At 37.7% G+C, this 26293-nt stretch overlaps 1 protein-coding gene across 5 annotated transcripts in view; it reads right to left on the bottom strand.

Moving 5' to 3' along the window:
* Positions 1 to 25741, bottom strand: part of LOC139464847 (ATP-dependent translocase ABCB1-like) — a 62860-nt gene extending 37119 nt beyond the window's left edge. For 2 of the 5 annotated variants that reach the window (XM_071246383.1, XM_071246382.1), the window contains exons 1-6: positions 25378 to 25741; positions 19237 to 19333; positions 13661 to 13711; positions 2387 to 2511; positions 813 to 1036; positions 376 to 494 (exon numbers count right to left, since the gene is read on the bottom strand). In XM_071246383.1, coding sequence (XP_071102484.1) covers positions 376 to 494; positions 813 to 1036; positions 2387 to 2511; positions 13661 to 13711; positions 19237 to 19300 — 583 coding nt within the window. In that variant the 5' untranslated portion in view covers positions 19301 to 19333; positions 25378 to 25741. The remainder of the gene's footprint in view (positions 1 to 375; positions 495 to 812; positions 1037 to 2386; positions 2512 to 13660; positions 13712 to 19236; positions 19334 to 25377) is intronic. The other 3 variants (XM_071246385.1, XM_071246384.1, XM_071246386.1) reach the window with 2 other exon arrangements.
* Positions 25742 to 26293: the final 552 nt, after the last annotated feature.

The following is a 26293-nucleotide window of genomic DNA, read 5'->3' on the forward strand; positions in this document are numbered from 1 at the left end:
AATGTTCCAGTCTGTGTAGAGCCATTTCAACAAAGTCAGGGTTAGAAATTGGCACTAGTCCTGTAGTCCTGACCAAACTGCCCAATAGTAAAGGTATCCTAAGGACTAGTAGAAATTTGCCATTTTTAAGGGTTTTGCTATATATGTTATCATTATAAGGACTAGCGGACTGAAACTGTTAGTTTCTACTGCGGAAAATGATGACACTTTGCAAGGCTGTAAGACCAGAATTACAGACAATTTCACACGGAAAGCTGTCTTTAAGATTATTAAAATTCACCGGTAGACAGTTAGATCTATGGCCATGATGGCTGTTGAATCTAAAAATCCATCTGGCCGATATCATCACTCCATATAACCCATATTATTACTCACAGACATAGTAGAGAGAATATTCCTCCATCTTGCTCATAAACACGGAAGATAAATCTCCCTGGAGAGAATCACAGGTGAGAGTGTTGTTGTAGAAGGCCGCCAAATCGGCACATTTACTCCTGAAACAGTTGGCAGAGGTATGAAGGACACTCGATTACTTCTCAAGCCGACAAGTGTCATTGTCAAACCTGGCAAGGAACAGTGTTAATCAAGGAAGAATGTTAAGTCACCCTTAAAGCTTAAGAGTGAGTGAGAGAGTGAGTTGGGTTTAACGCCACTTTTAACAGTATTCAAGTTATATCGCGGCATGTCAGCTTAATGTGGGAGGAAAGCCTGAAGTGATGCAGGTCTCAGACGTTTACCACTTCGGTGAAACTCTGAACAGACAATTATCATGTGTCGGGCAACTGGTACCTCAGACAAAATATCTCCCTTACTGTATTATTGTGGGGTCTGCTATCACCATGCCCGTTGTGAGGTTCACGGAGGTAAGGAAGTCCTTTATCAAATCCACTTTGCCTGTTATCTGGGCGTTGTTTACAAAGATGTCGATCATTTCGCCGAAGATGATGATCATAGCTGGAAGTGCTATTCCGTGAATAGCAGCCATTATTGAGCCCAAGACCATGAATAGCCGATCCATGCAGTCTGCGAACCTGAACTGTAATGAAACAAGACATTGACTGAATGAATGTTGATTTCCGCTGCAATCAACACTGAGCGGTACTCCAGCTTGAATACAACCCAGTCAGGACAGGGCAAAACATTGTTTGGTAGTGTCAGCCTTAGAAATGATTGTTTTTAAGACTAGCCAGAAGACTAGTGAAAGCTTTATTTCAGTCGTCATCAGAGTCCAGTGTTCGTCATCTTTGAACAAACAGGAATTTTTACTATGTTTACATTTTCTGTCAGTTTTATTCATCTCCAATTTGTTTGTTTGTTTGTTGTTTAACGCCGCACTCAGCACTTTTCCAGCTATATGACGGCGGTCTGTAAATAATCGAGTCTGGACCAGACAATCAAGTGATTCACATCATGAACATCGATCCACGCAATTGGAATCGATGACATGAATCAACCAAGTCAGCGAGCCTGACCACCCGATCCCGTTAGTCACCTTTTACGACAAACATAGTCACCTTTTACGGCAAGCATGGCTTGCTGAAGACCTATTCTACCCCGAATCTTCATGGGTCACCATGTGTCAAGTCATTGATTTTACCATGTGGCAAAGGCACATGCCTGTGACAACAATCACTCTTTCTTAGAAAAAAGGGACCCATTGTAATCAGAAATAATATTTCTTCACTACAACTTAGGGGCAAAGTTAACCATAATACAACCATGATTCAAAACCCTTTTTTTGTTTTGCATTCCCTGCCTCTTGGCTTTTATTACTGGTCTGGCTATTTTGGTTTGTTGTTTAACTCGGCACTCAGCAATATTCCAGCTATATGACAGCGGTCTGTAAATAATTGAGTTTGGACAAGACAATCCAGTGATAGTTTTTGTGAACAACGATCCCTTCTGTCTGGGTACGATGCCACGCACACTACCAAGTCACTGAACCTGACCACCAGATCCGTTTCGTTGCCTCTTACAACCAGTAAAGGTTACTGGGGGCCAATTCTAACCTAGAATCCCTATGGGGACAGCAAGTGAGTGAATAGTGTTTTACCCCACTTTCAGCACCATCCCAGTAACATCCCTGTGGGGGACACCAGAGTGAGGGAGTATGGTTTTACGCCGCTTTTAGCAATATTCCAGCAATATCACGGCGGGGGACACCAGAAATGGGTTTCACATATTGTACCCATGTCAGGAATCGAACCCGGGTCCTTGGCGCGTGACGAGCGGACGCTTTAACCACAAGGCTACCCGACCGCCCTGGGACACCAGACACTGACTTCACACGTTGTACATATGAGGGGAATCAAACCCAGGTCGACGTGACAAGTGAACTTTTCAACCAACTGGCTAAACTAGCAATCATCCTTAAAAAGAAACTTACAACTTCGAAGACTCCCACTTGTTTCCCTGCATCAGGGTTTTCTTCTTTCCCATCGATCAGCTTGCTGCTGTCGCCGCTACCCTTGCGTGCACCATCCGCAACCTTTCCATTCTTCATTTCGGTTGCTGCATCAAGAATTGTAGTAAGATAAATCTCACGGAACAAACAAAACAAACTGACAAAATAAATAAATAACGTCTTTCTTCAACAAAACATACCAGGGATTTACAGGAATCCCGCATCCCACACAAAAAACAATTGAAAACAAATACAAACTGCATCCTAATAGATTAAATTTGGGGCCCTTGGGATCCATATGCAATGTGAAAGATACAATACACCGTCACTTGCTTCACCATCTTACAGCACCAACACTTGTAGACCTGTTTTAATCTCATTAAAATCAGATCTTAGTTCTCGCTACCGCTAAACAAAGATCTGAAGACATCCCATTAGAGGTCACGTCAGAACGACCTTTCTTCCGAAACCAATCAGAGCGTTGTTTACCAGATCATGAAAGTGAGAGTCGGAATGTGATAACCATAACAATTTGAAATGCTGATGCAATTTTTTTGTATGTTACTGAATGTCTGAACATGCTGAAAGGGTGACAGAATTAAAAATAATGAAATTTGTTAAATAGAGGATATTTAATGTGTTTTCTCAAATACCACTTTTATCTCATCGAGTGAAGAGGGGAGTCTAATATTTTCACGAGTGACGCAGTCACGAGTGAAAATATTAGACTCTCCCCACTTCACGTGATGAGATAAAAGTGGTATTTGAGAAAACACATTGAATTTTCTATTGATTATATACATGTTTTATTTTTATTACCTGCAATTTATATATTTTTTCGAAAACAGTGTCTGATAAATTACTAAGTTCTCCCTGTCGCCCCTTTACAACCCCCGTATAAAGGGTTTTGCGAAAAGAATATAGTTCTTGAACTAGCCCTGGTAATATATGTTATGCGAAATATATGATTTCATATCGAGTATTAAGTTCCGTGGACATTTTTGTTTGTCATAATTAAACATTCCTGTTTAAAATGGATAACTCTTTAATGTTTTGATTCAGGAGAAAGTAGTTCCGGTACCTTGTATATATCAGTCACTAGTGACTGATAACTTGATCTATCGTCACTGATAAATTCCAGTATTTCCTTCATATGTTTATAATAATGTGTTTTATTTGTGTAGGTATTTGTCCACAATAACCTGAAGGGCCATATCACTTTACTTCAAGGTCGAACGCAGCAGGTGAGAGTCACTGATGCATAACGATGTTTATATAACACTGTATAGTCTGGAAGGTAATTTAAAGTGACTCGAAAGGGTGCACGGGAATCACGCATGTTGAGACACCCAACGCTAACACCGTTTTTGTGCGTGCATGATTCCTGTGCACCCTTTCGAGTTGAGTTGATTGGTTCAACTGTGTCATATGGCCCTGTGACGCAGGGGTAGCATTATGCAGATGGCTGTTTCAATGAATGCTCGTTCCACCCATGACGAACAGGTATGGTTGTTGATGAAATATAGTGATAGCTAAATAGACAGATTTTTTATTCATGCACCGATTGTCTTTAAATGTAATATCCAGTTATGTATGACTGTTTAATAATCTCATACCAACTTTGACTGGAGTAGGTCCGATAGTTTTTCAGATATTGTAGTAATTGTCGGTACCTTAAATTACCTTCCAGACTATATAGACTCCACCGTCTAACGGTAGTGAATGGTGTAGGGTAATGAGATCTCACTAAGTGGGTAATTACAGCCCTATCTTGAGGTCCTTTCAATTGAAATAGTGAGCTGCACTTTCTCAGCCTCGCACACAGACCATGGTGGAAAAATCTGTATTGGCTCATGAGAATTAAGTATGGCGTCCTAAAAGAACATAGTAAAAAACCTATTTTTTCTGAAAGTTGCTGTGGTTTAAGAATCAAATATATGACACACCTAGGGTACAGAAATAAAATGATATCAAATTTGATTAGAGTAATTATTTTGACAGCTGTATCATTAAAACACATGTTGTGTTGTTGATAATTTATTAGATTTTGTTGAAGTTTCGTGGCTGCAAATATACAAGGCACAACAAGAAACTGTGCACTTGATAAAATCATGCTGTCTCTTTTACAGTGCAGCATATGATGAAATAAATTGTTTGATAGGCATTACTTAGAAGTTGACGGATGACAAGATAGACACAATCTTATGGATAACAACTTCTTTAATACTGTGAAAAGCGACGTTTCGGTATAGCTACCAATGTTACCCCACTCATGTATGCAATTGTTATTACTGTTAATCCTCCACCTACTACATATATTCTGCACTATGTCCCTCATTCAGTCTTGCTTGACAACGGTATAAGGATCTATACCGAAACGTCGCTTTTCACAGTATTAAAGAAGTTGTTATCCATAAAATTGTGTCAATCTTATGATGAAATAATCAAGAATTACAGATTTTTAATTCAATATTTCATTTACACGTATGTTGACAAAAATGTGCCATTAACTTACACCACAAGATCATTAACATACCATAGGTCTACACTGACTATTAAACAAAGGCTATGACCGTGGCTTGTACACTGAATTGTTTTTTTTTCATCATTCCTCAAAACATAATGACAACAGAAAGCTAACCAAAATTAAAGGAATCGGACATTCAGAATGAAAATTACTCATGATTATCACATTGGAAAACCATAAAATATCTAAAATATCAAATTGACAAAAGAAAGTGTGGGCAAAGTGGCCTTTATTTAACTAGCTATCATGGACCAAATGAAAAAGGTTTAAACCCAAAATTTAAAAGGGACAAAAATAGCTAACACTCACTTTATTACCAAAACATACTTGTATATATACAGAACATTGATGCCGATCCACATTCCTGTCAGAAATCATCCTGGAAACAATAGCCGTACTTACCATAATACTGGCGATGTCGCGTTTTGCTCGCCATAGTGATACCGGATTAATATTAATTTCCTCTTGATAACAGATGCCACAAATACTATAACGTCATCACAATCTGTTTCTTTCCAGTGGTAAAACACCTACGACACTATCCACATTGTGTATTCACTATCCACTCGTTACCAGAACAGAACAGCGGACATGTGACAATATCACTGCATTTGATTCACATGGAATAACACATTCTGTTGCTATGACACATGGTCAGACATACATTTGACAGCTGGCAAAATGCATGGCACATACACGGAAAGTGATGATGTCATCACTATGTGAGCACAGGTATGACAAAGCCTGCTCTATGAGGAAGAAAAGTACATCAGTTATTCACGGCTAATAGGATGATTATTGATTGGAGAGCCGGTCACGAACGCCATGAGCAAAACTATTGATTGATTCCTGGAGTACCTACAGTAAAGTTTATCCAGTTTATACTGCTTTTACTTTAAACACAAAGAGCAGTAAACAGTTAGTTACAGGTAGATTATAAAGATGTCACCACACTCAATACAAGCACTTGTTCAAATTTAGAGATTGTATGACAAATGGAAATGAAAGATTTAGAGCTTACCAATTGTCATTATTGTTATTTACATCGAGTGGTAATTCCATGTTCATACTGAGAAACCACATGTCAAGTTAAACATAATCTTTAATCTTTTGTTTGGGATCAATACTTGTAAACTATTACAAATATGCCAAAAGAAAATTCTGATACGCTAAAATGTAGACAAATGCTGAGAAACCAAAGGATATTTACAAAATATTTCCTTTTTTTCCATTTTAACACAAATTCTGAGAAATGATGAACATGTGATGAAAGCTGTTTACACAAAATACTGGCATTAATTTTTCATCTGAATAACATAAAATCAATATTTATATTTTTTCATTAATCATGATAATTTTATGTCTACAATTTTACAGAATTGATGAGGCTTGTATACTCTCTTGAAGTCCTGAGCTACCAGTCCGGCTAAAGATGCATGCAGTTACTGAAAATATTTCATCATTCACGATTAACCTGACTTTTGACCTGTTGATGGTGGCAGGCTAATGGCTAACTACATGTAGTAAAAAAACAGGTGAGAAGGCTGTTCTTATCTTAGCCTTGCTTCCACTTCCAGCTACTTAAGTCTGTTCTGTCAGTTTATCCATTGGAATTTCCACACAGTGACAAACACAAACAATCCTCAAATGTGAATTACTGTTGAAGCAATGCACAAAGAAGTTCAGGAAATAATCCCAAATCCCAATTTTTCCCTATATTTATTGTTTCTTGCAATAAGGGAGGTAACTCTAATCTTGAAGTGCTGGGGCCTCTTTAAGGTTGGATCTTCTCAAGGTTGTTTCTAAATAATCTTCATAATAAAGAATGAATGAGCAAGTTTTTATCAATAATGTCATGTAGGTTCTCATAATACCATAGCTTTATCAAGTAAGTAAAAATAGATAATAAAACTCATGATATCAAAAAACCGTTGGAGCCTGAAGAAGCATGGTTAACAATGTTAACAAATATAAACCCGATTGTGACCTTATTATTTAGGGTGGAAGAGCCATAATTTTTGTCAAAAATAGATGGAAAACAAAGAATTAAGAATTGATTTCAATATTGTTTCAGAGTTTAAGGAGGTAAACATCAACAAAAGTGGGCACACCAACTTTCATGTTAATAATTCCATAAACGCAAAAACATTCTGAAGTCAATTCTTATCAATAAATACGTCAAAAAGCTCCCAGAGCGCTAATTAATCAACACAAAAACACTGTAGACAAAATAGACAACAATACTAAATCACTGACATCGTTCAGCGCAATAACGGAATGCAAGCCACGCCCATTCTATAATCAGCCAATTTGGCAAAGAAGGGTGGGGTTCCCGGACACCAGGGTCTGGCCAAGCAAGCTCGAACTGTTCTAAATTCACTTTCGTAAAATATCAGCATTAATACGGGACAAAATAGTTTTTTAAAGGACAAATAAAATCAACAGTGTACAAAGAAGAAAAGAAAAAAGATAACTTTCAGCTAGAAATATAACATGCTGTTGCAAGTTACAACATAATGCATTAGTGCATGAGACAGGAATTAGAAAGATACATTTTGCATACAAATTGCAATCATTAAGAATACTTCTGTCTTGGGCAACAAGACCCTGCTGTTTGAAGCCAGGTAAGCGAGGAGGGAGGCGTATTTTTAGTGTTCAAAATTAAGAAGAGTCCAGGGGTCCTTGATGATTTTCCCTTGATTATTTGAATTTCGGAGATATTGCTAGTGAAAAAGAATCATAAGGACATTTAATGATTTTAGCAAATTTTCTGTATTTTTCTTTTTCATTACATCATGTAGAGTACATAATTGAAAAACATCTTCAGGACATTTTGGTTGACAATAGGTCAGTTGTTTAACACCGCACGCAGCAATATTCCGGCTATGTGACGGCCGTCTGTAAACAATCGAGTCTGGACCAGACAACCCAGTGATTGACATCATGAGCATTGGTCCACGCATTTGGGATACGTCGACATGCATTATGAACATCATGACTACCCAATCCTGTTAGTCGCCTTTTACAACAACCACGGGTTGCTGAAGACCCATTCTAACCAGGATCTTCATGGGTTCAATGACCTAGGAAATTAACCAACCTATAACACTGGAATCTTAGGAGGCCTTAATTTGTAACTTTTAACATAGGGGTATTGACAAGGAATCCTGGACTTCCATGCTTAATTTCGAACACTGGGTGCATATATCATGTATATATAATAACATATTCATAAAATAACAAAACACATTTTCAGTCACAGCTTTTTCGCAAGGTCTGACTGAATGCATGGGCGGATACAGAGGGTGTGTGTGGGGGTGCGCACCCCCTCTTTTTATTTTGAAAAAAATCTTTATTTCTGTATAAAAAATACAATAAATAGATGTACAACAGATAGATCTTAATTGTGCACCCCCCCCCCCCCCCCCCCCCCTTTTCAAAAAAGCTGTCTCCGCCCATGGAATGGCTGTAACCATGGTAACAGTGAGAGTGAGTATGCCGCTTTTAGCTATATTCCAGCAATATCACAGTGGGGGGCACCAGAAATGGGCTTCACACATTGTACCCATGTCGGGAATTGAACCGGGTCTTCGGCGTGACAAGCAAACGCTTTAACCACTAGGCTACCCGACAGCCCCAACCATGGTAACAAAGTGTTTTTTAACTGAATATGCATAATAAATAACCATAGCCAATAAGACTACATTCAACTCAAATTGGAACAAAGTGTTATGAGAGAAATAATAAAAAATATATTTGCAAGTAGCAAACCCTTACAGATACAGAAGGAGAGTGAATGATGTTTTTGTCAGCCATCTTCAGCTGATGGTCAGTCATAGTTTCTGGTGGTGGTGTTGCCTTACCACACCAAATACTTCTAAAAATATTTCATAAATCATATAGTCGAATTAAATTAATCTCTAACAATCCCGAATGACTGACTTTGAAGGCTAGTGGTTGAACACTGCTTCCATCCCTCTCTGTGACTAACACTGTGTTCCAGTTGAGTTTGTTGCATGTTAACATCAAGCACAGCAAGCTGAGCGGCAATCACACACTGATCATATTTTTTCTTTTGTTTTTTCTTGTAAGAGTAGCCTTTTCACTGACGCCTGCTGTGGCAAAACACCCCACTATGTATGAATTCCACATAACTTTAAATTTGTTTCTAGGCAACTTCAAACAAAGCCTTCAATACCATAGTGTTACCAGATGTCAATTTTACTCCCCTACCACGGATTTGGGGAAAATGGAAAAAAAATTGTGCTATTGTTAAACAATAAATTAATGTTCTTATTTTGGTACATTCTGAGGAATTTTAATTTTTTTACTTAAAACTGAAGTTTTGGTGTCATTTGCTGCATATTTGGAGCCATATTTTTTCCTCTGAACAGATAAATCCCTGCATATACATGATAAATGAGAATAGATGCAAATTATTTGCACTGAGAGTCCCATGCAATGCACAAAGGTATATCTGTGTGAATCACTTTAACAAATTCAAATTTAGCCATCCTAGCATTCACATATATTTTCCTGTCCATGTCTGAATGTCTTCACGCAATCACAAAGCCTTGTTTCAAGCAAGGAAAACGCCATCCATGGTTTATGTTCCATGTTGATTGAAGGTGTAGTAGAGGACACTGAGGGTGACAAGGTGACAAGGTGACAAGGTGACAAGAGGGACTAGGAAGTCCCACGATTCACATATGTAAAGGCCCGGGTCAGTACTTGCTCCAATCACAAGATTATAAAATCTGAACATGTAAAAGGATGTGACTGAGAAGTAGGTGAAACTATCCTGATGATACTGTTTGTTTGTTTGTTTGTTTGTTTGTTGTTTAACGCCACACTCAGCAATATTCCAGCTATATGACGGCAGTTTGTAAATAATCAAGTCAGGACCAGACAATCCAGTGACTGATGTCATGAGCATCGATCCACGCATTTGGGATCGATGACATGCATCAACCAAGTCAGCAAGCCTGACCACCCAATCCAGTTGGTTGCCTTTAAAGCCAAGCATGGGTTGTTGAAGACCTATTCTACCCCGGATGTTCACGGATCAGTGAAGATGTAACAGGGTGAGACTGGGAAGTAGGTGAAACTATCCTGATGTAGCCTTGTTGGGTGAGGTGAGGTGAGGTGAGGTGAGGTGAGGCTTCACTACAGAGACATCGTGCACGCATGCTTGTACTGGTCCAGACCAATGCCGGTTTTATAGTTCTAGCCCACTGAGATACAATACCACACCACCACATTGATACCGACTCTGAGCAAGCCAATCCTTGTTTTATCTCTTAATGCCGAGCACCAGGCAGGGTAACAACCATCTTCCCGAGGCAAGGGAGTTAATTTACTGTAAACGATCAGTCTCCACCCTTACCAAATTAGGCTGGAATTTTGTGGCTCAATCGTAGCGCCACCAGTGGCTATTACGAGTCAATCAGATCCCCCCTCTCATACCACATGCATTTATTTCAAACAAAATAACCTTCATAAAAAAAACAACATCTACAGATTTGGAAATTATCTGTCAACACCCAGATGGTGGTACACACGCTTTGCAATTCTGCAATCGACCAATATCTGCAAGGCAGTCACCATGTTGTTTACTGATCATGCTGATGGATGTCGATTTCGCTACACCATTTTTGACTGGACTGTGCATGGACAAGCTAGTCCAGCTAAAATATAACTAAAAAATTCCAGCCTAGTTCAGCAAAGGTGGAAACTGGAGTGGACTCAGTAAATTCCCTTGGCTAGGGAAGATGGGCATGACACCTAGGGGATCAAACCACCAACCTTCCGCTCTCCGGGCAGACGCTCTATCCACTATAGGAAAAAGGCGATTATATTGGAGGAAACCCTGATCACATGGTTAATCTGACTGATAACGATATTGATCAGGTTGTGCAAAATTTATTGCTGAATGTCTGACACTCACACTTGGCTGAGTCACTAAAGCTAAAGGTCACAGGTGAGGGTGTAACAATTGATCGAATTGTTACTGGGGTACCAGGTATTATTGGGGTACGGAAAGACAACAAACAAATACAAACTATGTCTCATGCTTCTTTTAGAAAGGGATGCTCTTGTTTGATTTGAAACTTTGTGATTGAGTAGAGAAACTATGACAAATCTGAAAATGGACTATTTCTTATTAAAAGATTTAATTATTTTAACTTTATTTGTTTCTTTTTGCGTCCAATGAGACTATCGGTGATTCATATTTGCATCTTTTCTAAATCTCTTGGGATGCAATATTGTGCATCTGGTAAAACCCTGTTGTCATAGCAACAAGTCATTTCCTTGTTCCCATGTCCTTAAAATCATGAGTCATTTGTATATAATATTTGTATGTCATTATCTCCAGTCATAACATACATGTACCAGTATGATCCATGTTATAAATAGCACGGGCAGATTTGCATGTCTTGACATTAATACACACAATAAATAAACACTCAACCAATGAGCAATACATTCTTGTTTTAACTTTAATAGACAGTCCTACTCTAAATCAGCAAAAGTAAATAAACATTAAATGTCAAAACAGTGTTATTGATTTCAACATACATTAAAAATAAATTTTTGTTCATTTTTATAAAATATTCTTTTGAAAGATTTTTTATAAATCTTAAATTGAACTAAGAAAAAAATTACATAATAATTACTTTCTATCAATTGCCTCTTGGTACATTGACCAAGGAAATATGTAAACTAAAAATGTTTGACATAATTGAACATTGTTGAATATTTCTGTTGTCAAAAAGATAAGTTCAGATTTTCTTTTAAAAATTCTGGTTGGCATGTGGGAAGTAAGTCATGATGATAAGAATTTGTTTTAAATATATAAACATTCCAATGATGTTTTGTGTTTTTCAAAAGTTATCCGAAGTTATTTCAGATTGTATCAGTGTATAACCTATTGTAACCTATTGTCTGAGGGGCCTCGCCCCTGGATTCCTTGAGGTGTGTGTGGTATTTGAATCTGGGCACCCCCAAAATGGTTTAGTTTAAGGGCAATGGGAGGAGTTTCACCACAAGGAGTCAACATGAATTTGGGAAATATTTAATTCCAATACTGACATTTGTTGCAGACTTGGGGCAAAAAATCAGCATCTGAGCAGGTCTAGATATGCCCCCCACCCCCCACCCCAATAGTTCACTAGTTCCACGAAATAAAACTGTTTGTTACTGTTAGATTGGCATTCTAGAAGTTGATAAGAAAATAACAAAACACAACTTTATGGATAACAACTTCTGGTTTATCAAATGTTATTTTTTCGATATCAATTTTTTTTAGTAAAGTACAGATTCTAGTAGGGTTGAGTCCCATCTGAGATTCGAACCCACAAGAGTGAGGCATCTAATCGCCAGCTCACAAAGTCAAATTCCGACGGGTAGTCCATATCACATACTTTGTGTACACCCCTGACAACTTCTGGTTTATTGCAATTAGCGGCGTCATGAAATGCAAAAAAACAGCAGTTGCTATCCATAAAGTTGTAGTTCTTCTCAGAGTTGATTCTAGCTTTCTATGCAGCAAGCATGATCCTGGCACAATCTCATTAAAACCAGGTCTTAGTTCTCTCTATCGCAAAACAATGATCTGAGGACATTCCATTATTGGTCATGTCAGACCGACCTTTCATCAGACCAATCAAAGCGTGTCTTGCCAGATAATGAAAGTGACAGACGGAATGTGTTTTCTAATCATGAAGCCTGGAAAATTTAACACGGGGTATTTCAAACGACTGATCCCGTAAAAATTATCGTCAATCTCTCGCTTCCGCGGGATAGACATTTGAACGGAGGAAGCGTTGCACAGTACGTGTGAAGCACTGCCATACAATTAGACATTCCTGAACGTTTGTTTGTTTTAACATTAATCGAGAACTGTGTCAACATATTTTTCAAGTGTAGTCTGAAATGGAAGTCACAAGGTTGAAACGAGTGCCGTAAAGCTCAATAAAGCTTAAAAGTCAATGAATCGATTGTTAAATCAGTTTCCGATCAATAGTATCGATTTTAGTTAGGAATATTAATAGTTTCGATTGCATTTACTATATCTCGCGATTGAGTAGCAAAACACGCTCGTGAATACAGCCGAGTGAGATTAGAGTTAAACTGCATTTGATGCTTAGCAACCGGTCTTTCTTTCAGTAAAATCGCGGAGGTTGACAGTCAAGTAGAGTTTGTGACAAACTTGGGTGGAAAATTAAGTGTTTGGAAGTGTGTTATCACATTCAAAGGAAACTTCATTTCCAAAGTTTAATTCAACTCTAAAATCCATCTAAAATGATACACTGAAAACTATCAATATTTATCTCAATAGCTGCTTGCAATATTGATAGTTATCGCAATAGTTTCATTCAGCATGTTCAGTATCAATAGTTATCGCAATAGTTATTTCCAGACAAATAGTCACCCCTACTTTCTAACTGGCTGATGTCGACTTCTTGTTAGTCGTTTCAGTGGTCGGTCAAAGTTTGTGAAAGGTCGTTCTGACGTGACCCGTAATGGGATGTCGTCAGATCTTTGTTTAGGGGCAGCGAGAACTTAGGTCTGATTTTAATGAGACTGGACCCTGGAAAGGCATCTGTGTGTCTAGAGAAACTAGTGCATCAGTGTGTGACTGCCGCTCTGTGCAAAGCGTGGCAAGCTGTTACCTGGAAGAGTGTGTGAGGTGTCTATTTGTTCAACAGGTGTTAATCCATTCTCACCTGACTTCTCAATAACATCCACCTGATTGATGTATGTCGGAGTTGATTTACCTGAAAAAAGTCACAATGTTGAAAGTATATAACACAAGCATTGTTTGTAAATGTCACAAGCATTGTTTGTAAACGTCACATTGTTTGTAAATGTCACAAGCATTGTTTGTAAATGTCACAAGCATTGTTTGTAGATATCACATTGTTTGTAAATGTCACAAGCATTGTTTGTAAATGTCACAAGCATTGTTTGTAGATATCACATTGTTTGTAAATGTCACAAGCATTGTTTGTAAACGTCACAAGCATTGTTTGTAAATGTCACAAGCATTGTTTGTAAACATCACATTGTTTGTAAATGTCACAAGCATTGTTTGTAAACGTCACAAGCATTGTTTGTAAACATCACAAGCATTGTTTGTAAATGTCACAAGCATTGTTTGTAAACATAAAAAATATTGTTTGTATACGTCACAAGCATTATTTGTAAATGTCACAAGCATTATTTGTAAATGTCACAAGCATTGTTTGTAAATGTCACAAACATTGTTTGTAAACATCACAAATATTGGTTGTAAATGTCACAAGCATTGTTTGTAAACATCACAAATATTGTTTGTAAACGTCACAAGCATTATTTGTAAACGTCACAAGCATTGTTTTTAAATGTCACAAATATTGTTTATAAACATGGTAAATGTCACAAGCATTGTTTGTAAATGTCACAAACATTGTAAATTGGGGGTCAAACAAAGGTCACGATACAGGTCACATTACAATACATATCGTAATACTCATGTTCACGTCAAATGGCTTGGAAACTTCTGGAATATATATATTTCAGAGCAAGTTAATGAATCGTCATCCGAGTTACATATTGCCCAATACTTAAGGCATCATAACCACATAACCAGTTTTAAGGGTTTTTCTATGTTATCATTATCAGGACTAGTCGCTTAAAAATGTGAGTTTCTACTGCTGTTCATTGACATTCTAAAAATTGGTGAGTAAATAAGAAAACACAACCCCATGGATAATAACTTCTGCTTCTTTATCTTAGAAAGTGTATCATCTTGTATCGATAAAGAAGAAAATGTATTGTGTATCGTATAATTTATGATGGCATGTAACTCGCGATGCATCGTGTACGGGTGTATCGTTTCCCCCTTACTTTTAAATGTCACAAGCAGTGTTTGCAAATGTCACAAACAATTTAGAGGTGGGCCGATTCCCACACAATGCAATTCAATTCGATTATCGATTTTACATGACCGATTCAATTCGATTCAATCGATTCATGATTTGACTACTTCAGTTGGTATCACTTGTTTTATAACAATTTTTTTCAAACATTTGAGTATTTATAAATTTGAATTAAAAGAATGGTGCATCTTTTGTCTTACAGAATCATGTTGAACGAAAATAATTTAAAAAAAACCCCTTTGTTTTCTGTTTTATTGTTTCAGCATAACATGGCATAATGCAAGTGAATAGTAACGGCCAAAATAATGCCTAAAACACTAATTCAAAACCAACAAATTTGTGCGACCAACCAGCAAGCTTTTTTTTACACTCATAACACTTCAGGTATGACGAGGCGGAACAGCACTTTTGACATGACTTCAGGTACTACTTAACTCTTTCAACACCAGTCAACCAGAAGCGTTTACTGCTGTGACACCCAGTTCCCAAAGACTCTTGTGTGATAGATGAAGCCAACATTTATCAAAGAAAATATCTGCTTGTAAAACATCTTTGCTACTATAAGGGTAATGCTATTTTTCAGGGCATTATCATTTGCAGAAGCCCGAGGTCTTCCATTAACTGCCCGACGAAGGAGGGCAGTTGAAAAGACCGAGGGCTTCTGCAAATGATAATGCCCAGAAAAATAGCGTTACCGTTATTATAGCTAAAATGGATGGAATTTTTTATCAAATAAAAAGAAACAACAATATCGTGTTTGAGACATTTACTGCAATCAACACGAATGTCACTTACCCACTTTTACTATATGGAAACGTCATAGAACTAATTAGATGACGTCACTATTGAACGTGACGTCACCGATCCTATCCTTTGACGTCACCTAACAACGGGCGTGATAATGGCCTGTGGTCAAGCAATATGAAGGCATTATCAAGTTACAGTGGCCCGCTCATTTCTGATAACATGCGGGCGGTTTAATGATAATTCTATCCATTTTAGCTATAATATATGTTATACACCATTTTAAAGGTCTGATCCCATTGTTTATAAATTTGAAATGTTTATCATATCATTTAAATAATGAATTTACAACTTAATTAAGTATGTTGTAAATAAAAACATGTAAGCTAACACATTTATGATGTTCACATTAAGGGCCAAGGAAGCAAAAATCCACTTACCTATTTCTTTTTTACTTTAATTTTTAACGTAATTGAAAAAGCATATGAAAAAGAATTATAAAGAGTATCTGTCATCACCCATTTCCCGATAACAGCGGCTGTCCGCTCAGTAACCTGAAGAAATACCCCTGTTTTCAAGGCTTCGTATGAACAACACATATGCATGGCATATGACACATCACTAGAAAGCTTTTTCTTTCATCTACAAGCTCGTAATAACACCTGGATTCTTTCCGTAGTTAAAAAAAAAATTCATTCGATAAAAATTGGTTTCTAATGACATTTTCTTACTGAAATCTGCTACAAGGTTTGTGATTGGTCAAATTTATGCACGGGACCTAAGGCAGCCAATCAAATTACAGCTAAGGTACCGTCCTCATGTATGATTGACTTCAGATTTTAACAAAAGATTTTTGTTAAATTGTGCTATTTTGAATGTTTTAAGCAGAAAATCGCGATCTATATTATAAATATGGAGCTTCGTGGATGTATCAAGCTGGGTTACGAGCTGTGATTAAGATTGTTAATGCATGTATTTTGGCATTAAACATTGTGTCCGAGGCGAGAACTCGATGCGAGATGTCATTTGATTTACATTACACGAGATCGTACAAAAAGATGGAAATAATAACTAAGCTGTAAGTTTGACAAATTTAAGATATATTTTTGTTGATTTATTACTTTGTATACTATATTTAAATTTTTGCTTTTTGCTTGAAACGTTTAATTTCGCTCTTTGACATGTTGACATGTGGACCCGTTGTGAAAGTGTGTTCGAGAATTTTATTTTCAATAACATTGTGGGAAATATTGAATAGTTTTTTAATCTATTGATCAAAAATGATAAATTGGAATCGAATATGTAAAAAGTAAAATACTAATATCATTAACATAGAAATATTTTAAGCATGTTAAACTTGATAAGAATAATTTGTTTTACCGAATCGCTATGTAAGGAAATTAAAAAAGATTGATGTATTCGGGGATCGATTAATCGTCCCGCCTCTAACAAACCTGGTCACATTTGTGAAACATGCCATTACAATTCCACAGATTTTAGTTGATGCACGTCATCAATCACAATTGTGTAGATTGATGCTGATGATGTCAATCACTGGATTATCTGGTCCAGACTTGATTATTTACCAACCGCCGTCATATAGCTGGAATATCGCTGAGTGTGGCGTTAAACAACAAACAAACAAAAGTTACGCCAAGGTAAACACATGTATCACAAATCGACCCTTGACATAACAAAATCTGCAGAATGCTACGGATACATGAAACGTTCGGATCCCTGATGATAACAAGTTATTTTCATGATAGATACGTCCATACAAATTACAACCATTCTTTTAAATATTATGTTACAGTTTACATGGTTCAACTGTATAAGGGTGCCGTAGCAATTTGTAAAACTTACCTTACAATCTGACACACAACAAAACAATCAACTTTTCTTGGTATTAAACTACTCAAACACTGCCTCAGTTCTTTGTGCCGAGTACCTGAGTGACCCAGGCTCGGGTTATCATATGGTTTGAGTAATAGCCATATTGATTGGTTGATGGTTGCCTAGCAACCAGACAGTGGTGCCTATGTTTGTTCTGCCTATCTAAATGGAGAACCAGGATATGGAAAGAACATGTCAAGTGCTGTGTAAGCACAAACATGCACATTATTGACAATGCTGATCATTCAAATTTCCTCAACATTTTGACTGTCATTACCATTAAGAAAATGATACCTTATTCAGAGTTGCTAACAATCCACAAAACCATGGCAACACCCTAATCAATCTCATTCAAATCGGACGTTTTACTGGAGAGATCTAAGAACACCTATATTATGTCTATAGATGACTTTGTCAATTGACAAACTCAGCAAATTTTGACCAACCAATTTAAATGAGGATTGTTTTACGTTCCTTTTAGCAATATTCCAGCAATATCATGCTAGGGGACACCAGAAATGGGCTCCACACATGTACCCATGTGGGGAATCAAAACCCGGCCTTTGGTGCATCAAGCAATCGCTTTAACCACTAGGCTACCCCACCGCCCAAATTCAAATAAAGGAAGCATGGCTTCTTTTTCATTTTTTTATGACCTCAACTCGGATATTTCAGTTATAAATGAAAACGCAGAAAACACAAATAATCCTTCGCTATTATGCCATGTTGGGTGTAGATGCCAAGCCACTCAGAAAAGGCAGGATGTACTTAGTACATACACAACATAATGATCCAGCCCTTTTTTTCTACTTTCGGAACTGTCTTTTCAGTTCGTTTCCGAGATACAGACATCAGACATGCTTGTCTGAATGGAGATCTATGCCAAAAAGTCTTCTTAACTAGTTAGTTGATAAATTTCAAGCTCACGAGCAAAAGAAATTACCATGTCAGGTCAGTGGTAAGAGATGGAGGCGGTCACTTCCGGTGACTTTGCTGGACACAAGTAGTGTTAAGACATTGTCATGAGAAAAAATGTTTAGGACAATCAGACAATGGACTATAGGGCGAGTGCCAATTTCTAAGTCTGATTATGGTGATGAATGTGTCCAGGGTAGTTATTACAAGAGAATGGATATAATGGTAAATACCCTGGATAAAAGAGGATGAGATGACTCAGATGCACCACCATCATCTTCCCGAGGTAAGAGAGTTAACTGACTATAAAAGTCCAGTTTCCACCCTTGCCGAACTAGGCTGGTATTATGGAGTTACATTTTGGCTGGACTAACAAGTCTATGCATAGTCCAATCAAAATCGCGCACCGAAATCGAAATCCAGTTCATACTGCCGTACAGATTTCAGTCGATTGCAGGATTTGCAAAGCATGTGCACCGCCAACTCGTTGTCAGCAGATATTTTCCAAAGCTTTTCATGTTTTTAATCAAGGCGCTCACGTGATTCGATCCATTTCACGATGTAAGACCCGTTTTATCACAATATAGATCTTGCTTATCGATCAGATCGTTTTGACTGGACGCCACCATTTTGTGTGAGGCAAACGCATGTGATACGAGAGGTGGAATCTGATTGGTCCATAGGAGAGGCTGTGTAGGGACATACCTGGTAATAACCACTGTTGGCGCTACAGTCGAGCCCAGAAATTCCAGCCTAGTTTGGCAAGGGTGGAAACTGGACTTTTAAAGTCAGTTAACTCTCTTGCCATGGGAAGATGCACCACCACCTACCTGATACAACTCCATTTTGATTTTCATTGACTTCTTTTGGTGTGTAGGACTTCAGTTCTGCCATTTTGTTTCAGTTTTCTCACGTCACCATAAATATCTGAAATGAAATCATACAAACACATTAGAGGTAATTATTAAATGCAATCTTACCTTTGTAATAGTCTTGTGGTATAGTTTCAAAATAACCCTCCAGTCAAACAACTGGTGCTGAAGTCACTGATCAAATAACCATTCAATAATTTGATCCTATTTGTGTATTTGTTTGTTTGTTGTTTAACACCACACTCAGTAATATTTCAGCTGAATGATGGCAGCTGTAAATGATCAAGTCTGGACCAGACAATCCAGTGACTGACATCATGAGCATCAATGTAGGTAATTGGGATACTATGACAAGCATCAACCAGGTCAGGGAGCCTGACCCTCTGAGTACAATAATTGATAATTTATTTATCATAATTTCTTATTAGTAATGTACATTTACCTACACATTTTCAACTTTCATTCAAGAAACATCTAGATATGATGATGACAAATGAAATTTGAACATTAAAACAGATCGATAATCATGATAATGTTACTTTTATGTGTTTTTTCATGTTAATTCGTAGCATATGATGATTTTTTATTTTTTCCTATTTTAATCGACCTATCATTTTAATGAAAATAATTGCGAGAGCGCAGTTTGCGAAGGTTACAAAGTATGTGTATTTTGTGAAACACTAACTTTAAGGGGCTCTCTGCTAGTGAAATACTAGTAAGTATAGTTATTTGAAATTGTCATATAACTATACTTACTAGTATTTCTCCTAATTATTTCCTAAAGGTTTCGAGATGAACTTAAAATACAACAAATGTTTCTTTGCATTTTTTTAATTCAACTTTGAAAGCAACACTGAACACACCTTTGACCTTGAAAAAGGAATCGATAGTTCTATAATGCACCCGATTCAGGGGTAGAAACTAACATATTTAGTCCACAAGTCCTTATAATGATAACATATAGCAAAACCCTTGAATGTGGCAAATTTCTACTAGTCCTTCTGATACCTTAACTATTGGCCAGTTTGCCAAGGACTACAGGACGAGTGCCAATTTCTAACGCTGCTGATTTCAATTTTAGATACTGCAGTTGAGAGTATCATATCAAACAGACAAAAGTTGCTAGTAGACTACTAATGGGCCATTATTTCGTCCTAAGTCTGCACGGGGATGTCATGATCTAAAACAGCCTTTCAATCTTTGTCCACGGTCTATCTTAACTATGTGCATCGTGTCAAAAAAGGGACATCACTCTTACAACTTGATAAACCATCTACCACTATAATCCTAAAGTGCTTAAGATTCCGATTTCCAAGTTAGACATTAAATGCCATGTCCTACTGTGTCGAGTTTGAATTAATAATTTACTGTAAGATTGTAAATGTGTTAGGCGTAAAAAAAATTGCTTTAATAAGGTGTAAACAATTTTTTTCTGCTACAATGGCAGTTTCACCCCTGATAAACATGGGGACAAGAAGTGTTCGCATTAATGCACTTAAGTGTATTTCATGAATAAAAACAACAAAATATGCATGAGACATTTTAGATGCATTTTGGATGTTTTCTTATATATACTCAGCAACTTCTAGAATGACAATCAAACAAACATTTAAAAAGTTCTCCTTTCTTATGAAATTACAAGAATGGTGTGCCTGTCCTTCAGGGTGGCAAATATTACATGCATCATGAAAGAGTAACGGTAAATGATGCCAAAAGCTGAGGATGACTCCAACAAACAGCATGACACACATAGTAGCCCAACTGTCAAAGTGACTATAGATTAAACTGTAAATGTCACTGTAGACTGTGTATTGTCAAAGATAGAAAGCCAAAGTCAGTATTTTTACTAGGACTGTTACGATTCACTCGGTGAATCGAACCGTATCCTTTCATGAATTGAAGCAGAGCATCAGATAAGCTCTTGGTGTTGTGGGTATTTTACCCATGCATTTTAAAATCAGTATCAGTAATTCTATCTGGGTATTCAAATTTCTGTTACCCACTAATTTTTACACATGTGGGTATTTAAGTTAAATATCTAAAAACACTATTCATCTAGTCCCTGCAAACTGGTGTCGTGTAGGTTCGAGAGCTTTATAGGACTCAAAAATACAATGATACTTCCACAAGAAATTGTGATGGCAAATGATCATGACGTAACTGTCATCGTGGATTTTGGCAAGGTTGACGGAATGCCAGTTTATAATTTCAAAATAAGTTGCTGATTTGCTAATCAAATACGCAGGGTTACTTCACAATATTTTTATAATACGCATAAGTTTGATTTTTGTAGCGTATCTGTGATGTTCGCTGTGTATTTGATACGCCTGGATTTTTTTTACTGCGTATTTCTGCATTTCTTATGCGTATTTTACGCAGATACGCAGCTTATCTGGAGCTCTGTGAAAGCGTAATGGTAAATGATGCCAAAAGCTGAGGGTGACTCCAACAAACAGCATGACACACATAGTAGCCCAACTGTCGAAGTGACTATAGATTAAACTGTAAATGTCTCTGTAGACTGTGTATTGTCAAAGATAGAAAGCCAAAGTCAGTATTTTTAGTAGGGCTGTTACGCTTCACTCGGTGAATCGAACCGTATCCTTTCATGAATTGAGGTCAGTATTCGTGGCCACTAGGATCGAATATTTAGTAACACATAGTCATGTACATTTACATACTCTATACCTAAAACTATCCATAAGAACATATTATATGCATAGATTTCTTCAAAGACAACACTCTTATAATATTTAATTTGACAGTACTGTGGCCACTGGTCAGTCGCATTTGAGCAGATAGTAGTACCTGGATAAGTGTATAAATGCATAATATATTAATTGTTAACAAACCATGTCAAATAATTTATGTGGTTATTGTTTTACTGAATATAACAAATAATACATCAACTGCAAACATGTTATTGTATTCATGAATAAATATTCGTATTCGTTACCCTATATCGGTGATATGTATTCGCACCATAGTGTATTCCTTGCACCCCTAATATGGATTAATGTTACCAGACTAATTTTTACTGAAAATTGTCGCAGCAGGAGATGCTGAAACCGTCACAAAAGCATTGCTGGATGTCTTTGGCCCTAAATTCAGCAAGGTCGTCGGATTTGGGTCAGACGAGGGCCTATGATAACACTGTGTCTGAACAAGGTTGGGGTTAAAATGAAACTCTTAAACGTGTTTCTTGTCCGCACAGGGAGCCACTGTCAACAAGTGATCCTGCTAAAAATGTCAACAATGAACCTTGTTACAAGCTAGTCAACATCTACAACTGTTTTGAATATTCTTTTCAGCTGCTAGATATGGGTGTCTTTAGGGCTGGGACGGGTAACTCGGGTCGGGTGGTTACTGAGTAGGACCTGGGTACCCACAGGACTACCCGCACCCATGGTTAGTCATGTTTATATATTGTTTAATGACAAAAATATTTAGAACTCTATGGTTACACTAAAGTCACTAATGATCGCATTTCTTTCTGACTATGCACCCATCCCTTGATATAACTGAATTCAACTTCAGTGTATGGATGACTAGATTGTTAAATACATGTATCTAAATATGTTTGCCAGGGCTGTGCTAAAAATGTTCCCAATCGACATTTTGAGACATCTTCTGAGACCTACAGTGGGTAACCGGGTAGGGTCGGGTAATAGGGCGGTGGGTACCCGGGTACTAAATTTGAACTCATCCCAGCCCTAGGCGTCTTACAGAAGTAAACAAAGCTCTACACAATGACATCATTGAAAAACGTAAGTCCATTGAGGGTATTCACCAAAACTGGCCATATCTGTGTGTCCAGCTGGATGAGTAAGTGAGTGAGTGAGTATGGTTTTACGCCGCTTTAAGCAATATTCCAGCAATATCACAGCGGAGGACACGAGAAATGGGCTTCACACATTGTACCCAAGTCAGGCATCGAACCCAGGTCTTCAGCCTGACGAGCGAATGATTGAACCATTAGGCTACCCAACCGCCCCCCAGCTGGATGATTTTGGTTGGTTGGTTTGTTGTTTAAAGCCACACTCAGCAATATTCCAGCTATATGACGGCGGTCTGTAAATAATCGAGTCTGGACCAGACAATCCAGTGATTAATATCATGAGCATCGATCTACGCAATTGGGATCGATGACATGTATCAACCAAGTCAGCGAGCCTGATCACCTGATCCCATTAGTCGCCTTTTACGACAAGCATAGTGGCCTTTTACGAAGACCTTTTCTACCCCGGAATCTTCACGGGTCCCCCAGCTGGATGAAGATTCTGTACATGGAAACAGCACAGCTGATTGGCTTGGTAACCAGTCACAGCTTATAGCAATGACCCGTTTCCTTGGAGATGTTCTACCAATCATCTTACGTCTATGCTTGTCGTAAGAGGCGACCAACGGGAATGGGTGCATGTCATCGTATCCCAATTGCGTGGATCAATGCTCATGTTGTCAATCACTGGATTGACCGGTCCAGACTCGATTATTTACAGACCACCGTCATATAGCGGGAATATTGCTGAGTGCGGAGTTAAACAGCAAACAAACAAACCTACAGCGCATTACTCGACATAATGACTAAGCCTAACAGGTCTGCCAGGTGCTAATGAGTGAGTCAGTCAGTGTCAATCCACTATAAGCAATATTCCAGCAATATCACAGCAAGGGACACCAGAAATACCCAAATTGAGAATCAAACCCGGGCCTACACCGAAATGAGCAAATGCTTTAACCACGAGGCCAAGTCCAAGATTCAGCAGATTGCTGGGAAGATGCTATGAAATATGGGCATTTATAACCTCGATTATTGTCCAACATAGAATTATGAATTTTATTCATTAATTGTGTGTCTCTTCAAGCTGCTTTTTGTACAAAGATGGATCATGGTGTTTAGCCATTAGAAGTGTTTCTTTACAAAGCATTCAAATAATTTTCAACTTAACATACCCTTCATTTATATTACAAAAATTAATTCAGGGTTTGAAATTAACATATGATACATACACCTGCCTGAGTCAGGAATCAGGAAGGACTGATAGCATTTCCTTGTGGACTACCACTTTTACCATCAGATGGCAACTCTGTAGCAGAGAATTATTGCAGAATAGTCAATCAGTCAAAAACTCATGGGTCTACTACACCAAACATGGGTCTTAACATGCTTAACATCATTATAATTAGAGTTTAGTGTTATTATATGGATTATTATTAACTGAGCTTACTAGACTAAAACATAGTGTTACAAGACTTGGGATTTGGACTAGTGGTTCAAGTTGGATAATGGTGAAATTAAGTAGTACTTTCTGCTAGGGCTGGGACGGGAAACTCAGGGCGAACACAGGCGTACCCGGACCCATGGTGCATGAAAAAAATAGCCTAGTGCATGTATTTGGGGCAAACATGAACACATCTTACATTGGCCTAATAGGCCTATATCAAAGGAATGGGTGCATAGTCAGAATGAAATGTGAACATAAGTGACTTGTATTATAACCAGAGTTCTAGAGATTTTTTGTCATTAGACAATATATCACATGACTATAACAACGGTCCGGGTGGTCAGTCCTGTGGATACCGAGGCCTAACTCAGCACCCAACCGACCCGGGTTACCCGTCCAGCCTTATGCCTAATACTGTCCCTAAGAAAATGCCTGACCTACCTCCACACAGCACCACGACTCCTAGGCCTTAACTAAATTACCAGTTGCTAACTATAACGTGTTTCGAACTGTCAAAAACATTCCAGTTGGGTTATCTCAAGCCACTTTGGTTTTGCTGTACAGACACGCTTACCCATCAATGCGAAGCTCCGCGTTCTAACCAGTTATCTTCGGGTGTGCACACATTCACGACAGTACAACAAACAAAACGATCACAGATATAATTCCTACTGCAAACACAACAAATGACTACACTGACAGACAGAACTTGATCAGATTATACAATTACGGCGTTGTAGAGAATGCTGTAAACTGTCATAAGACATTGAGTCTATCAACAACACAGGTGCGAAATTCTTGGAGGGAATCTTGCATTGTCATTGTCAATCGGACAGAATTTCGAGCGACGTTCTAGAACTTGCCCAAAGCTTACCTTTTCACAATGTAGAACTAGCTGGTGAAACTGTTTAACTCAATTTAATGGGGTATCCAAGAGAAGAACATTTCACCATGACTTCCATCCGTGACGTCACATGAACACTCTCAGCGCCACTGTAGATCTATAGTTTGTTTCGAGATAGTCAAATAACTCGCGATATATAGTGTCAAGCACACGTGACCAATCGGATTGGATTAAGCCAGGGCAAGTTCTGGGGACGAAACAAAAGTTCTCTAACAACCGACAGCCGCGGCCTTCCACATTCAATACTCTTCTGGTGATTACAACATACTATTATATATAACACATATGAATTCACAAAGGATCTTCTGGATTTTTCACGGAGGATTTGACCATGATGAAATTTCAACGTAAATGGCATGTGACTAACTCGCGAGTTGAAACTGGTGCGCACAAATAAAGCACGGTTTCAGAATGACTCATAGCATAGATAGATAATTATTAATCAGGACATATCCATGTGAGTATGTATAACTGCACAGACGTAACACACATAGTCTCTGAAATGAAAATATTTTATGTAAAATGTTTAATTATCTTATGATCTAATAAAATATGCCGAGAAAATCTCATCATTTTAAGATTGTGATAATCTACACTTGCCAACTATTATATATACTTGCATTGGCTTTATTGGATATAATATATTTGTTTCAGTTATTTATGACTGAAGGCTAACGCCATCAGCATCATTTGAAATGCTTGAATTGACTGAAAACATGTTCCTTACACAGTGCGGTACCCTTGATAACGTAAGATATATGTTTCACAAAGGTTGTTCTTACCTAATTATTTATCTATAATTTATCACATTCTGAAATCATACGTCATCACTGTAAGAACGGTATAAGGTACTTACTTAATATTGTCCCCGTTATTGGACACGGTG

This window comes from Haliotis cracherodii, unplaced genomic scaffold, assembly GCF_022045235.1.
Source record: "Haliotis cracherodii isolate W230 unplaced genomic scaffold, xgHalCrac1.p SCAF_17, whole genome shotgun sequence".
In the NCBI taxonomy this organism is placed as follows: domain Eukaryota; kingdom Metazoa; phylum Mollusca; class Gastropoda; order Lepetellida; family Haliotidae; genus Haliotis; species Haliotis cracherodii.